The 16,291-nt window shown below is 40.3% G+C and overlaps 2 protein-coding genes across 7 annotated transcripts in view; one reads left to right on the top strand and one right to left on the bottom strand.

The window, feature by feature from the left end:
- The window catches only part of alk (ALK receptor tyrosine kinase), a gene marked incomplete in the record, with an annotated part of 370,289 nt that extends 366,225 nt beyond the window's left edge, over nucleotides 1-4,064 (top strand). The window contains 3 exon segments of the mRNA XM_014009808.1: nucleotides 693-783; nucleotides 2,408-2,905; nucleotides 2,960-4,064. Coding sequence (XP_013865262.1) covers nucleotides 693-783; nucleotides 2,408-2,905; nucleotides 2,960-3,424 — 1,054 coding nt within the window.
- A 5,864-nt stretch (nucleotides 4,065-9,928) lies between these two features.
- The window catches only part of LOC106518499 (CAP-Gly domain-containing linker protein 4), a 31,321-nt gene continuing 24,958 nt past the window's right edge, over nucleotides 9,929-16,291 (bottom strand). For all 6 annotated transcript variants that reach the window (XM_014009829.1, XM_014009837.1, XM_014009855.1 and 3 more), the window contains 6 exons: nucleotides 15,557-15,751; nucleotides 15,343-15,477; nucleotides 14,620-14,743; nucleotides 12,034-12,098; nucleotides 11,868-11,946; nucleotides 9,929-11,527 (listed from right to left, as the gene is read on the bottom strand). In XM_014009829.1, coding sequence (XP_013865283.1) covers nucleotides 11,161-11,527; nucleotides 11,868-11,946; nucleotides 12,034-12,098; nucleotides 14,620-14,743; nucleotides 15,343-15,477; nucleotides 15,557-15,751 — 965 coding nt within the window. In that variant the 3' untranslated portion in view covers nucleotides 9,929-11,160. The remainder of the gene's footprint in view (nucleotides 11,528-11,867; nucleotides 11,947-12,033; nucleotides 12,099-14,619; nucleotides 14,744-15,342; nucleotides 15,478-15,556; nucleotides 15,752-16,291) is intronic.

Raw genomic sequence — 16,291 nt, 5'->3', positions numbered from 1 at the left:
AGTGTGGTACCAGGTGCCATCCATTTTGAAACTTTTCACAAGATTCTAATTTTCTGATATGCTGAATTTGAGATTTTCATTTGTTGTCATTTGAAATAATCAAAATTAAACGAAATAAACATTTGAAATATATGAGTTTGTATATAATGAATGAATATAATATACAAGTTTCACTTTTTAAATGGAATTACTGAAATAAATCTACTTTTTCATGATATTCTAATTTTATGACCAGCACCTGTACTTGTAGAAATGCTACCATCACTTTCCAGCTGAGTCTTCAGCAGGGGAAGGTCCCAGAACTCGCCTCCTGAGGAGAAAGACCAGAATATTGTTCATCATGACAATGTTTCCAGTTCCCGCTGGACCGCCAACTTCATGTAATGCTACAGCGGAGAGGTGTAACCCCGGCTCTGCAAGCACTCATCACAGCATGTTGCTCTGATCTGACAACTTTTTCACCTTTGGGGGTTTGGTTGGTATCAATCAGGCTCTGCACAAATGGCCGTTCTCCCTTAAGTCCTCATTCCACAACAGCCAGGACAGATAATAAAAAGCATTTTGTTACAATCGATCTAGGTGACATTTCTATAATAAAATCAGGGAAACGGCACAGTAGAGCCTCACTGGAGCTACACAGAGGGAAGTAATTAAAATCTAATTGTGTGGGTTTTTTTTTTTTTTCTGTTTAGGTATCGTATAATGACTCAGAGCTGGCAGCACCAGCCTGAAGACAGGCCCAACTTTTCTACCATTCTGGAGAGAATCGACTACTGCTTACAGGTAAACGCACGTGTTGAAGGAAATATTTAACATACTCTTCTTAAACTCCAGATACATTTGTGTACAAAAGCTTAACACTGCATCAATTAAAACAGACCATCGTGCATTGCTGTCTGAAGCCAGCTGCTCTGGCGTCAACAAAGCATGCCAGCGCTAACATCGGGCAGCTGCTCATTGATTTTCTGACTCATTTAAAATGCCTGAGATCAATAATTCTCCAGATGTGTCAGCTGTCAAGTTTCTCATCACTGCCTGAGACGTGGGTTTATAAAAATTCAACTGAAATATTTGCTGTTAAATTAAGACGTGCAACAAGCTCCATTTCATCCTAGCATATTTAATAGGCTGTAATTTTACCAAACAAATACAATTACCTAACTTTGAGTCAGTGTTAGTCATATTTAGCAAAATAATTTTGGGTAAAATTTTGGAAAAGTTGTTTGTCACCAGATTAGATCAGTTCATTGATAAACAAAATATTTTAAGTAAAAATCATTATGGTTTTAGAGCTAATAACTCAACATCAATGGCTCTCATGGACCTAATTGAACACATAATAACAGCTGTTGATCAAAAACAGTACTGTGTAAAGTGTTTTTGTTGAGTTAAAAAAGGGCATTTGATAGCACTGACCACAGTATTCTTCTTGAAAATTTAAACAAATATGGCATAAGAGGTCCCGTACTACAGTGGGTATCAAGTTATTTAACCATTTAGAAACAGTTTGTATAAATTAATCAAGTAAGGCCTGAACTTTGTAATATTGTTTGTGGGGTTCCACAAGGTTCTGTACTGGGACCAAAGTTATTTCTTCTATATATTAATGACTTGGTAAATACAGTATATCAGGGTTGTTTAAATGTATTTTACTTGCAGACAACACTACATTTTTTTGCTTGGGTAAAAACATAGAACAGATGTTGAAAATGATGGAAACAGAATTTGTAAAAGTACAAATTTTTTTTAAACATAATAAGTTATCATTAAATTTGGATAAATCAAATTACATATTTAGTAATAGAAAGAAAGCAACTGATGTTCCATGGTATTGAGATCTGTAGAGTCAATGAGGTGAAGTTTTTGGGTGTTATCATTGATGAAAAACTGACATGGAAACCTCCTATAAATTACTTAAGAACAAAAATGGCCAAATGTATTGCAGTTTTGTATAAGGTTAACGAGTTATTTAATGATCAAGCACTGTTCATACCATTTAACGCAATAATTTTTCCACATTTGATTTATTGTATTGAAGTCTGGGGAAATGCATGTAAAACAGTCACTAATCCTATTTTTATTTTACAACAAAGAGCCATAAGAATTATTGCAAAGCATTACTATCACCCATCTAATGTATTATTTCATCAATTAAAATTATTAAAATTTTATGAGTAGGTTGAATGTTTGAGTGGTTGAATTTTTTGTTTTGTTTTATTATTTGGTTTATTATTGTTTGAAATTAATATAAAATTTTTTAGAATAGGAGCAGATTTCTTTTTCTTCTTCTGTAGGCTTTCATTTTATTTTATTTGCATTGTTTTGTTGTATTTTAATGTGTTTTGTTTTTTTTAAATGAAATGAATAGATGCAGTTTGTCCATCTCAAATAAAACTTGGTGTTTTAGGACCCTGATGTGGTGACCACACCCCTTCCTGTGGAGTATGGGCCTGTTCCCGAGGAGGAGGAGCATGGACCCGTTTGCCCCGATGACCCCTCAGCTCCGGCGGCCATCGTGAAAGCCCAGGTGCCTGACGGGGAGGCGCTGCCGCCGCCTCCATCCTACCCCACAGGGGACAGAAGAGGGGCGGAGCACGCGGTGGCGACGAGCATGGCGGCCGAGGCCAAAGCACAGACATCGATTCAGCCTCAGCCGTGCGTCCACCAGCCTCACACGCAGACCTCCATCGCCATGACCACCGTCACCACCGCCGTCCCCACCATGCTCACTGCCAAGATGTCTCACGCCGCCGCCCAACCCAGCTCAGAGGGGGGCCATGTTAACTTCGCGTTTGCCCAGGGCCACCCCCAGGAGAAGGAGGGCCACAACGGGAAAAACACCAGCCTGTGGAATCCCACCTACGGCTCCTGGTTCCTGCAGCAGCAGAGGAAGCAGCAGAGGCAGGGAGGGGTGGGGGGGCCAGGGGGCAGCGTGGGCAGGGTGCCCGGAGAGGGGCAGGAGCAGGTGGGCCGGACGGTGGCTGAGGTGGCGGGGGCGATAAGCCTCCAACACCAGCACAAGCAGTTTCAGCACCAGCTGCAGCTGCTGCAGCAGCAGCAGGGTCTCTGCAGGCCGCTGTTACCCCCGCCTCCACCCCCCGCGGGCCAGTCACCTCTGCTTTTAGATTCAACAGCCCTGCCTCCGGTCCCGCTCTACAGACTGAGACGGTTCCCGTGCGGGAACATCGGGTACGGGTACCAGGAGCACGGCCTGCCGCTGGATACCACCCACCCCCCTCCGCCCCAGCAGGGCATGCCCACGCCAACCTCCGCAAACCATCAGAGGGGGGCAACCATTCCCAACCCCATGACCCTGGGCCGGTCGGGCGTCTCCGAGGACAGCCGCCCGCTATTGGTTACCATGGGAACAGTGCAGGACCCGAGGCTGCCCCGGATGGAAGGCCACAACGCCACCGTGCTTTAGCCCCGACATTCACCTCTCCTGAAATGGGCCTTTCACCGGATCTTCAAACCCCCAACAGACTTTGAAGCACATTAGGAGGGGGGTAAAAAAAAAAAGGTATTTTTTTTCCATCACAAGACTGATGAAGAACCATGAACTGTTTAACACTCCGCTTTATGTCCATCAGAACCAGTTCCTTTTCCCTGAGGGGTGGGCATGAGGGGGTATTAAAAAAAAGCCTTGTATTAGACTATTTTTCAAGACACACAAATTCACTGGATTATTACGAAAATTTCTACTGGGGAAAACAGTTTGTTGATGTTTGCTTGCCTGCTTTATTTATACTTTTATTTATTTCAAAGTGGCACTATAAGATACTAAATATGCCTCTTTAAATGAGCTAAAGTTGGTTTTGACTTTTTAATCTGCATTGTTTTTAGTAATACAAGTCATAAAAAAGGTAACATGGGTCCCAGTTTTCTTTGCCCCTGCTCACAGTGAAACCTCTCTAACACTTATTTTCCTGCTTCTTGTCAGGTGAGAAAAAAAACTGAACTTTACATTTTTTTAATCATAAAGGGGTGTGTGCTGTGTGATAAACGTAATTTGCTTTCCCTACGAATGAAGCACATTGTGTTAACCATCTGCTGTAAACAGAGGAGCTGTCGTGGAAAAAAAAAAAGCATATCTGTAAGCAAAAAGTCTATTTTGTTTTGTCTCCAGTGCCTGTTAAACCACATTCAGTTTATTTTCTGTTTGATGTATAAACCACACCTGTAAATGTTGTAATTATAAAAGTATTGTACTATGGTAAAAGCTGTACATTGCCCTTCAGAAGACATTCGCCAAAATTAATAAAATTACTATATAACATCTGCTGAAGTGCTGATTTCAAACGATATTTAGCATTAAAAAAAAGGAACTACTTTGACCCATTTCACAGACGCAGAAGAAATCCCAACTTATTGTCGTGCATAAAGGAGCAGAAAACGAGGGAACAAAAAGGGCAAGAAGAGGACGAGCCTCTGCAGACGCCCGTGAGAAAATAAAATTCAGACGTTGCTTATAAAGATGCCAGACTGGTTTTCGCTGACATTCAGTCTGACCTTCAAGCCAAGAGGGAGGGCTGAAGCTCAACAAATTTGCTTCGGTACAAGATGATTGGGACGCTTGCAGTGGCTTCCACAAGCTGTTAAATCTATCACAACAAAACAATTTGTCAAACAAGGTTCTTTCATTTTAGGTTTAACGTCAGCACAATTTGTTTTAAATCACAAAAAGTCTAACTAAATATGCACCACATTATGAAAGGTCAGTGGTGGGCACTAACTGCTAATCTAACCAGGTACCTTAGTTGTGCTAATCGCTAAGACGACTATTGGTCATCTTCCAGTTGAAGATGCAGGGCTCACGCAAACCTGATCCCACAAGACCGGACCAAAAGCTAGACAAAAGATAGTGGTCTGGTAAACGTCACTACCTGTGAGCAGCGTTACAAAGGCTTTGTTTTTTAGCTGTTTAAGTTCTTATGAGCTATGGCTTCAAAGTCACCTTACAGAGACAATAGTTTGTCACTAAAAAGCAACTAAGGAAAGATTTGCTGTTACAAATCGGACTCCCTACCAGCAGTCACGCACATCGACATTGTAAATTAATTATTTATCCATCCATCAACTTTGGCTTGTTCTAGACTGAGCAGGGAGGCCCAGACCTCTCTATCCCAGCCACCACTTCCAGAATGATTTTAAGGTGTTCCCAGATCAGATAAGACACAGTCTCCAGCGTGTCCTGGGTCTTCCACTGGGCCAGTTGGACATGCCTGAAGCACCTCCCTATGGAGGCGTCCAGGAGCCATCCATACCAGATGCCTGAACCACCTCAACTGGCTCCTCTCAATGTGGCGGAACAGTGGCTCTACTCTGAGTATATCCCAGATAACTGAACTTCTCACCCCGTCTCTAAGCAACAGTCCAGCTACCTTAGAGAAAACTCATTTTGACCACATCCTTCTGCGACCTTGTTTTTTCAAGCACTACCCAAATTTCGTGGCCATAGGTGAGGGTAGGAACGTAGAGCAACTAGTAAACAGAGCTTTGCGTTAGAGCTCATCTCCCTCTTCACCACAACAGACTGGTGCAGACTCCGCATTGATCCATCTGTCAATCTCACTTGTGAGCAAAACCTCCAAGAAACTTGAACTTCTCTCCACAGTGGAGATGGAAATATATACTTAAATAAAGTATTTGTGGCCGTACCACCCTGAACACTAGATCTTGTTTGATCTTGGAAACTAAGCAGAATCAGGCCTGATTAGTAGTACTTGGATGGAGACCACCTAGGAATACTGAGTGCTGTAACTCTAGCAATGGAAAACCTTTGACCATCATAGGTCGCCTTCTACAAAGCATGACACACAAATAAAAAGTACAGAAAGTATTTGTACTTTGCACCTCTGGCTGAAGATCACGACACAATGACGCCAACAGGACCACTTCATCTGCAAATAGAGATGAAATCCTGGAGACCACCAAATTGTCCTCGCTCTGCTCCCTGGCTTCACACAGAAATCCTGTCCATCATAGTTGTGAACTGAATTGGTTACAACTTTTGCACCACTTGTATAAGGACTGAATGGCCCATTACAGACATACAATCTCGTACTCTCAGAGTACCCCACACACACACACACACACACACACACACACACACACACACACACACACACACACTCACTGTACCTTAAGGAAAACAAAACACATGTAGAGGGGATAAGCCAAGGAGTTTATAAAGAACAGCTGAAGTGCTCTGAAACCATGTGAGCATGTGATCGGCTGTAGAAGCTAAATGCTAACGCAAAATGGTCAAGAGTCTAGATTTCCCGTTACTGTACATGTTGGTAACATAGCAGAAAAAAAGGAATGGCGATGTAAAAAACATTAAAACTATTATTATTATTATTAATTTATAGTTTATATAATATATTTAATGTTTTTAATGTCCGAAAGGCTGTTTGTGTTATGGATTTATTAACAGAAAAGCAGGAAAACGTCTCATTTTACAACACAAGTTGGATTTGATCTTATTTAGCTGAATGTGATCTGAGCAGAACTGAAGTTAATAATATAACAGTTTAAAATTAAAATAATCTTACAAAGTTGATGTAATCACTGTTATTTATTGAACTGGTTAGCAGATATTAGCTTGTGGAGCATATATACAGAGTTTAGCACTGTTGAATCATGCTACAATAAAACAAACTATTAAATATTACTTTGTATTCTGAATAATATTTAGACCTACAGAGTGTAAAATAATATTATAAATGTATTTTAGGTTCCTGTTAGAGCAGCGGTGCCCAAACATTTTCACTGAGAGGGCCAAAATTAAAAACAATCTGAGGGCCGTGGGCCAAATGCAATAATATAAGAAATGCTTAATACTTAAGTAAAGTTGTTTTATTTTTTATGATTAAGCTAGGAGCCAGTGTGGTTGCCCACATTCTTTAGTTTTTTGTTTTTCAGCCCATGGACATGGAGAAATTTCAACAATGTATCCACAGGCAGCAAAGGCTCAGGTGACTTTTCATAATTTAAAATTTGAGTATATGTGGTCTTATAAGGTGTGCAAATCTGTTTATGGGCTTAAATCTAATCTAAATGTGTCTTGTAGTTACTTGTATTTTATATTTAATCTTAACATAATTACAATCTAATAATCAGGACAACTGCTGGTGGGCCAAACCAAATGGCTCGGCGGGCCAGTTTTGGCCCGCAGGCCCCACTTTGGGCACCTCTGTGTTAGAGGAACCTGACTTGAGAAGATAGTTAGCTAACACAGACAAGTTTCATCCTATAACCAGAGAACATTTTCTAATTGTTGACTGGTAAATATAAATACTCTTATTTATTATGACAGTAAGAAGAAATAATAAATGTACTTTATTACTAGCTGAAGTCGTCATTTTTCAACAAGCTAAAGTCTAAGTTACAGATTGACTTCAGGTCTGGTTTAGATCATTACTTATAAATTATATATTTTTCTGGTATAAATCTGCAGTTTTACATGATTGTTGAATGAAATTAACATAATTATTAATTTATTGTAAAAACATGACAGATAATCTGTGAAACAGATCCAGTTCAGCTGCTGTTTATCTGTTAGTTTCTATGGAGGCTGTGAGCTGTTGTCATTTGGTCTGTTTCTGCTCCTCCATGCTGTCACAGACACTACCAGTGGACAGGATGGGCGGGGCTCAGTCTAGGGTTGTTGTTCAAGTCTATGGGATTAGCAAACTCTCATGACCCCTTGAGGACCCTAGTCAGGGTAAAGAGCTGGTCCAGTTTTCCATGACCAGGAGGGAAACCGCATCATTCCTCCTGGGTTCTGCCTGATCACACAGATGATGTAAAAATCAAGACCAAAACTTTGACAATTTAGTTTCCAGAACCACAAGAAGCCGACAAACTCTCACCAAACGCATTGGAGCAAAACAGAAAAAAACTGCTCGTTTCATTCTGAGACGACAACGACATAATACGCCATCATAAAGACGTATTTTACACAGGATCAAACCACTAAATGGTGTGTGCCACCTGGAAGCCTTTCATTATTTCAAACAAAGCTATTCACCTGCCACAACTTTGAGTTCAACTTCCCAGCATGTTGATGACTTTTCTGTCTGAGCCATCGCTGCACTTTTCATCAGCCGCGAGCTGCCTCCCACCTGCATTTACATTTAGAAGTCATTTTCACTAAACATAATAAGGCTACACAGTTTGTGCATGCTCGTTTTTTTCTTTCCTTTTTCTTTTAGAGAGCTGCTTCTCTAAAGAATCCAGTAAAAGTTAAACTCCTAATGAGAAAGAGTAACCTGTAACTGCTGGAGGACAACTTTTCTGACACAAAAAAGTCTCGTTTTGGGCTTGCATTTAAAAGTGATTTAAAAACACCGGCTCAACAGTCATGAATCCTTTCATTCGCCACCCGACAGAAAGTCGTCCGTCTGGTTTCAGAGGAGACAGCGAGTCTTAAAGAAAACCACAATGAAGATGCAGGTTCAAAAACAAAAACAAGTTCATTTCAGGATTTAGACAATCCTATGRGGTTAATTTAGGGTTTTACCACCAGTACTATAATGCCAGCATTTCAAACTAAGTAAAAAAAGATGCAGTTGGAGGACAAGGAGGAGGATAACTCACTGTGGTGGCTCCTGACGAAGAGGAGTTGGCTGTAGTGGTATTCTTAAACTGGGTTGGCTGTGAAAGTTTATTAGTTGTAGACGTTAATCATGATTGCTTCATGAAAGCTTCCATCCACAGGTCCAGCGCATATTTTGCTAACACTGAACAGTTTGGTAAAAACTTTATTACCTCTGGTGGTGACGATAATAAATGTGACCACATCGAACCGAGGATCGAGTCTCAAAGCAGACTCAATAATTGCATTTTGTCAAAATATAATAAATTAAATACATTTACCTATGAAAATGTTCGAACTTAAATCATATTTAAGCCCTTTATGGAGCAGTAGCTACAAAAAAAACATGATTTTGAGCAGAAAAACCTTCAATTTTGGTAATTTTTCCTGCGAGCTAACAAAACTGTTTCTTAAAATGACGTCAAAAAAATTAATTTGTCATTAGAATAAACTAGAAATAAGATTCAGACCAAAAATTACTAACTTATCCTGATTAGGAAAAATCAAAGCATATATCTGGAAACACACAAAATGTAGCTTAAAAAGCTACAAATCTGAAAATGTGCAGAGGTTAGTTCGATCTAATCTTCGGTTTAATGTGATGGATCACAAATTAAGTTACTCTTTAAAAAAAAAAGCCAGGTTACTTAGTAATTTGTCCTTCTTATTGCCAAACTAATCATCTGCTCAAATTAACAATATTCATTTTTTAAGTAGGGATTGATCTTTACACATAAGTTCAAATATGTCCTGCATCTTCTTTGTAACATGCTTCCAGTTAAGATGATGTATAGTATGGGTCTATGCTTTATAAAAACAGTCAACTTGTGTTTCCTTTACATGTAAAAAGCAGGTAAAGTCCTTCACGTATTGGATGAAAACTACAAAACTGAACATAAATGTATCTGGTTAACTTACCTACAAATCTATTTCAGCAGCTTGGAGAGAACTCTGCATCGCTGGAGCCTCTCCCTCGTCGTCACCTTCTGTTCGGACTATAAACATGAGCAACAATGAGCGTCGAAAACAATTTAAAACAAAGCAATCAAACATCAATTTGTTCCACGACCGCGGAGTAAAAAGGTATGTCACTCCCTATTCAAACGCTGAATCTGTGAATCCCAGCTGGTGATGGAAGTAAATAAAGCTGCCGTTTTCAGCCCAGACGGAGGTTGAGGCCTGCTGGAATTAAACAGTAAGTGAGCAGACATGTAAACGTTTCAGCCGCTCCATATTCAGCTGCTAAAGATGGGTTTAGAGCTCTTTTTTAAATCAGCAAACCAACAAATCTATTTTCAACACAGAGAGGAAAAAAGAAAGTGGCAAAGATTAAAGTAGAGCAGATTGTTTATTTTTGATATAAAATCTTAAATATATTAGAGTGGTTCTTCTGTTACATTTCTTTTGTTTAAATCAGAACCATGAATGAGTTAAAGATGAACAAAAGACAGCAGATTCATCAAATTACACAAGAACGTGGAAAAACTCTGAACTGTTACAAAAATGGCTTTAACATAAAGACAAGCCTTATTTTCAAGAAAAAGAAAGTGAAAATACTAACTTCGGAAGATCTTTTCTTTCTTTTTATTTTTGTTACTTCCCCACCTACTCATATCATCTGTTGCAGACATTTCAGACAACCTTGGGCTCTGCTTTTCAATCACAGGGGGCCTGACCACAACAGATCAATGGCAGAGGGCCACTGGAGATTCTGCTGCGACCTGCACGCTCTAATTGGACGGAACATGAGTGCTTTACTAAACAGCGGCCCTGCTTCCCACACGCACAATCAATCCGCAGGGCTCCTTCTCCCATCGGACCGAAAACATCTGGGCGGGTATGAACGTCCTGCCTGTTAGAAGCCATTTAACAAGTGAAAGCTTTACTCAAAATCTGTTAGATCTATTATTTAAACGCGCGGCTTAAAGTTATATAATATAGCAGAATTTCAGGCTCCAATGCAAAATGCAAAACAGCTTAAATTTTACGCTGAAGCAGTAAAAGAAAAACTATTTTCTGGACAAATCTGATTTAAAAACACAAGTGATGAAGGTTTTTGCTTTTTGTTTTAAATCTGTGCTGAGATCTATAAGAACACACTAAACCCTGTATTTATCTGATAAATCACTAAGGAGGATACAATAGTTGCATCCTGATAATTAACTTCTTTTTTTTTAAATATAGATTGATCTGGTATCCATCTATCTATTAAACGTAAATTAATTTTCCTGTTTCAGCGTTCTTAATGAGAACACACACCCCCAAACACACGCATACACTTAGTTCGACAGATAACTACGTAATTATCTGATAAAAATCACAACCGATGACATCAAAATTAGTTTTGCGCAAAAGAAGCTGTTTTTGCGCGTCCATTCTTTTATCTTCTATCATACTGATGTTTGTCAGTGCAATCAGATTAAAAATAGTGCAGTTATTAAAACACCCCTTCCTACAGACTTTAAATCCTGCCCAAACCGATCATGATCACAAGTTAAAGTTAACTTTCTAAAGTGCGTTTTGCCTCTGAGTTTCAGTCAGGAGTAATAAGTTTAACCCTTTCAGCTCTTCTCGTTCAGCAGACGGGAGCCGTTGATGCCGCAGTAGGTGACGCGGCTGGGTCGGACCAGCACGCCGTACCCGGGCCGGCAGGAGAAGTAGCGGCGGTCCCCGACCGAGCCGTCGTTCTTGCCYTTCGGTGTCCGCAGCTCCAAACCGAGCCAGACACCTGGGGCGAAGTCCGCCGCGCCCAGGTACCGGATGAACGCCATCTCGTTGGCGCTGCTCAGGAACACCTGCATGCCGGGGCGGAGGCGCACCTGCCCGTCAGAACCGGGGGAGGGGCCGGAGCCCGCGGCGGGGCCGGACAAACCGCCRCTGCTGCCGCTCAGGGTGCTCCGGCGGCGGCGGTGAGGATGAGAGCGGCTCCTTCGTTTTTAAATATTTATTTGTGGAATGCAGGAAAAGAAATAAAAAGGCATGAAAGATTTATGAGAAAATGCGTGTTGTTGGAAAGAACACATCAAAAATGTTGAGATTAATACGAGCTCAGGGTTTGGGGGATTGATCTCCGATGCCCTGTTCTTCCTCATTATAAGCACAATCATGCAACGGCCGTTTAAAAAAAAAGAAAACTTTTTGCTGACTAATGCCTCTGCTTCTTATCAGTATCGATTCTGTCACTGCTGCAGGGGATTAGGATGAAGCTGAAAAAGCTCAGGGGACCAAATAAAAGAAAAAACAAAAGACAGGAGAAAGAGAGCTGCACCTGGAAACCGAGCTCCTCCTGCTCGCCTCCTTCGGAGCGGCGATGGCCGACGTGGTGCTGAAGCTGCGACGGATCGTTCCTGCGGACCRACCACAAGAGTCAGGGGGCTTCAACGAAAACACGCAGAAAACATAACTAACGTAGAGACGCAACTGAACAAACTCACCACTGAACTGATGACTGAAGCGGGAGCTGGTGAGCTCTGAGAGGCAATCAACTGAACCATGGATCCTGAGAGGAAGGGGAAAAAAAYAGCTTTCTGTGAAAAACATATATTTGTCAGAAATATAAACAAAATTGTACATTTTACAACTAGAATGAATAAGCACAACCAAGAAACAACAGTTAATGTCTTCCTTAACCACCAGAAAGTTCTGAAAATACTGAGGTATGGGGGTGAAAATTGAAAAATACGTTTAAAAGATGGGTGTAGAAATAAAAGCAAAGAGGGTGTTTGTGATATCTGCTGACAGGAGAAGAAACAAGCCTCTGGTTGAGAATGTGAAATCTCTCATTAGACAGCCTGAAAGCACAAGCTGTACCCCGAGGTTAATTAGGAAAGAAAAAATAAAAGAAAGAAAGAAGACGTACAGGAGAAAAAAGACAAAGCTTCCCGAAAACCAGCTTTTATCTACAAGAAGACAAACAGTTGTGAAAACAAAAAAACAAAAAGGAGCAATATGGGATTAGAGAAAAGGAAGACCAATTACATGAAGAAATTAAGGTGCAACAGTCCATCGCTTCTGATAAACACTTCCACAAACACATTATTTTATACGTCGACTGCTTTTTAATAGCTTTTATTCAGTTATGACCGATTCACRCTGCGGGCGTTGTGCTGGTAATGTGCCGTTCAGTTCAGTAAGTGGCTCATGCATAAAAATTGTCAGGAGAAACGGGCTTCATATCCCCAGGATCAAACTTTCACAAACAACTTGACAAACGGTAAGTCTTTGTTTGGACGTTCTGAATACAGACGCAGAACGAGGAAATAATGAGTGAAAACAGGTGGGACACAGTTCAAGTGAAAATAATCTGACTTTCTTGCTATGATCAATAGTTCTTCAGACTTTCTGAAGGTATTTTAAAGGGTATTTGGGGGAGTTTTTTCAGGAATAAAGATACTTCTAAACGAGAAAAAAAAGGTTTGTGTCACAACCCAACAAACTTAAAAAAATCTGAAATTTAATCTGTTACCAGTAGCTTGAAAAAGCACAATTTATCCTAAGAATCTGGAGCAGACATGACTCAAGACAACAAACTCAAGGCCCGCAGGCCAAATGTGGCCACGCCACTGCATTTTATGTGGCCCCACGAGAGATTCAAAGACGTATTAATGTCTTAAAATATGCTGTTTTCAAATTCAATTCAATTCAAAAATACTTTATTGATCCCAGAGGGAAATTAGGTTAATTACATTAGGTTACTTTTTGTTTTAAAGCCAGCAATGACCATAAACTACATCTCCCATAATGCATGTTGATTGTTTTACTTGCAAAATGACGGTGGAGCTGCACACGGTTCAAAAGTAGCCGCCAGCTGGAAAAAAACTCACCATGTAAAATCTTAATTTCACCGCTACTTTTGCTACGGCCCAGTTTTACTTGATGTAAATTTAAACTGGAATGTCCCTCTAGTGGGAATTCCATGTAGGAAAGTGGGAGAGTTCTGAATTCAAGATGGCAGCTACTCACCACAACTCAACAGTGATAAAACTTTTACTTTTGTTATTTCTGTTTGATTTATTCCACATTTAGTCAGTCATACACAGAGGTTTATAGTAACTATGTACATTTACTTCGATACAGTACTTTAGTAGTTTTTTTTTTGAGGATTTGTAGTTTTACCAATTATTTTTTAAATAGCTACTTTTACTTTTATTTTGTTACATTTTAAAGCTAAAATTGTATTTTTACTTCTTTACACTAAAACTTTAACACCTAGTTACTCGTTACAAAATTAAATATGTTTGAACTCATCATGAAAGAAGATGTTTATGCGCTATAAAAAATGAAATGTTGAGTTTACTCAACAAAGTCATGTCAACAGGCTCCACTAAGCCTAGCTGAGTAAACTGATCAAAGAATAAACATATATTGTTCAATTTATTCAACCTGGCTTAGTGGAACCAGTTTGTTTCAGTAAATTCAACAGTGTATTTCTTAGGTAGTGTGTAAAAGTACTTTTACTTTCTCAATTTTTGTGAACTGTTTTATAACTTTTACTTGAGTAGTTTTCTCATCAGTGAAATTTATTTTTACCAAAGTCATTTTCTGTTCATGTAATTTTACTTTTACTTAGTTATTTTTTCAAGTACTTCATTGACCTCTGGTCATACACATAATACTTTTTTGTGTTTTTAAGAGGACCTGTTAAAACTCTGTTTCTATGCAGGAAATACCACATAGAGCTCAGTCATTGTTTGTTGGTAATGCTCAGCCACGGTTTAGGTTCAGGTTTTAAAAGTAGAAGTTATGGGCATCTGGCTCATTATAAGGTGTCACATTAAATTGAGAAGTCATACTGCGCGAGGGCTCCAGGCTTCACGTTTGATAACTCTGACTCCGGTTAATCACCAGAACAGAGGAGCGTCATTTACCACACAGAGTAAAATCAAACACGCCGGCAGTCGCACTAACGACACCGACAAAGAAACTCAGTGTTGTAAGACGTGGTGATGAGGTCGATGGGAGGTGGCCTCGGGGATTTTTTTTACTGTCAGGTCTGCTCTGAATGTTTTTCTAAAGTTTACCTTTGTACCCGAGACGGTGGAGCGAAGACCCCGTGTTTTGGAGGGCAGCTGAAGTACCGCACTCCTCCCACCGAGCCGTCGTTCTTACCACTGGGTTTGTCCAGTTCAATGCCCAACCAGACCCCTGCAGAAACAAATTCAAAAATTAACTTGTTGCTCTTTGGTTCCTCTCTCTCTTGTGTTTGTGGAGCTGTGTTTGCTGTTGGTAAAACTTGCAGCGCTCAGCTCGCCAAAAATGAAGTGGCTCTGATTTAAAAACTATCAAAGAGAACATGAGAGTGAAACCCCCCGAACCTGATCCCAAGTGGTGTGAGCTACATGAGTAATTATTTATACACAACTGATGCCTGAAGAGAGCTGCTGCCTAAATATTGATGAATCTTGTGAGCTCCTCTGTTTGGGTTTCGGTGGGTTGCTGGGTTTTTTTATTTTTTATTTTTTTGTTCACCAGCATCTTTTTTTTTAAACTCAAATCTGATTTTTAGAGACCCTTCAGTTCAGCTGAAGGAAGCAACAACTTGAATTTATAAGAGGAAAGATTAACAGAGCATTTTGTTTGTGCTAACACTTGATTTGCTGTTTAATTCTTGAAATTTCTTTATTAAAAAAGGAAGAAAATTTATTCTTAGGAAAACAACTGAATGTAGTTATGATTCCGGAGCTGCAGTGCTTTTGTGCCCTCTAGGGGATAGAATACACAATATTTGTGTTTCACCCACTGACCGGGAGCAAAGCTGGTTTTTCCGCAGAACTGAACGACTCCGGTTCTCTGGCCCGCCACCAGAACCCTCTCCCCCAGTCGGACTTCGACGCCATCACACAACGGGCTGCTGCCTGACGGGGTTCGACTCCTAAAACCTGCAGGACAGAAGACCCAGTTTACTCGCCGTCTGTGTCAGTTTGGTACAACTGGATCTACGTATGCACGAAGCCGTACCTGCAGCTGGAGGAACCGAGCTCCGAGACGAAGAACGGCGTGCGGGCGAGGGTGCCGTCCTGGGATTGGGGGAAATGTTCTCCCTTTGATGCCTGGCAGGAGGACGCTGCCTCGGCAGGGGACGAGGTCGAGGGCTCGGTCTGTGCCGAGAGTCCAGCGAAGACGATGAAGAAGAAAGGGAGTGGGAGAGGTTACCTGAGAAGAGATTTGAGGAAATAAATCTGAAAAACAAATCAAATAATCCGGTCCACTCCTTCAGATAAACACCACTCAAAACACTCAAAAAAGGTGCAACAACCATTAGTGTGTTAGCTGTAAAAATTGTACAATCTGCTAAATTAAAAAGCATTAATGGTAGCATCAAATCCTCTTAATAAAGAATCCAACATCTTTACAGTGACTTTAGAGTCAAGCTCAGATTAATTATCTGTGACAACCGTTGCATCATAAAAATGGACACAACAAAAGGTTTATAGCAAAACACATTAAAGGGATCCACGATTAGTTGTAACATTAGACTTTATTTGATAAACATATTTTAACTGTAAGGCTGTAAAAATACTGTAGGCTGTTTAGTTTTGTAAATTTTTAAAAATATATTTTAACACGGACAGCCATTTTATTTACACACAAAGCATTCTGGGTAAATGATGATGTCGATAGGTTCTCGGTGAGAGCGAGCTATATCCACCCTGAAGGTTAATCTTGGACAATATCTGATGATCGACTCTTTTA

The sequence above is a fragment of the Austrofundulus limnaeus genome, unplaced genomic scaffold (genome assembly GCF_001266775.1).
Source record: "Austrofundulus limnaeus strain Quisiro unplaced genomic scaffold, Austrofundulus_limnaeus-1.0 Scaffold2, whole genome shotgun sequence".
Classification (NCBI taxonomy): domain Eukaryota; kingdom Metazoa; phylum Chordata; class Actinopteri; order Cyprinodontiformes; family Rivulidae; genus Austrofundulus; species Austrofundulus limnaeus.
The sequence above is the reverse complement of the archived record's forward strand: the minus strand, read 5'-3'. Positions and strand labels throughout refer to the sequence as shown.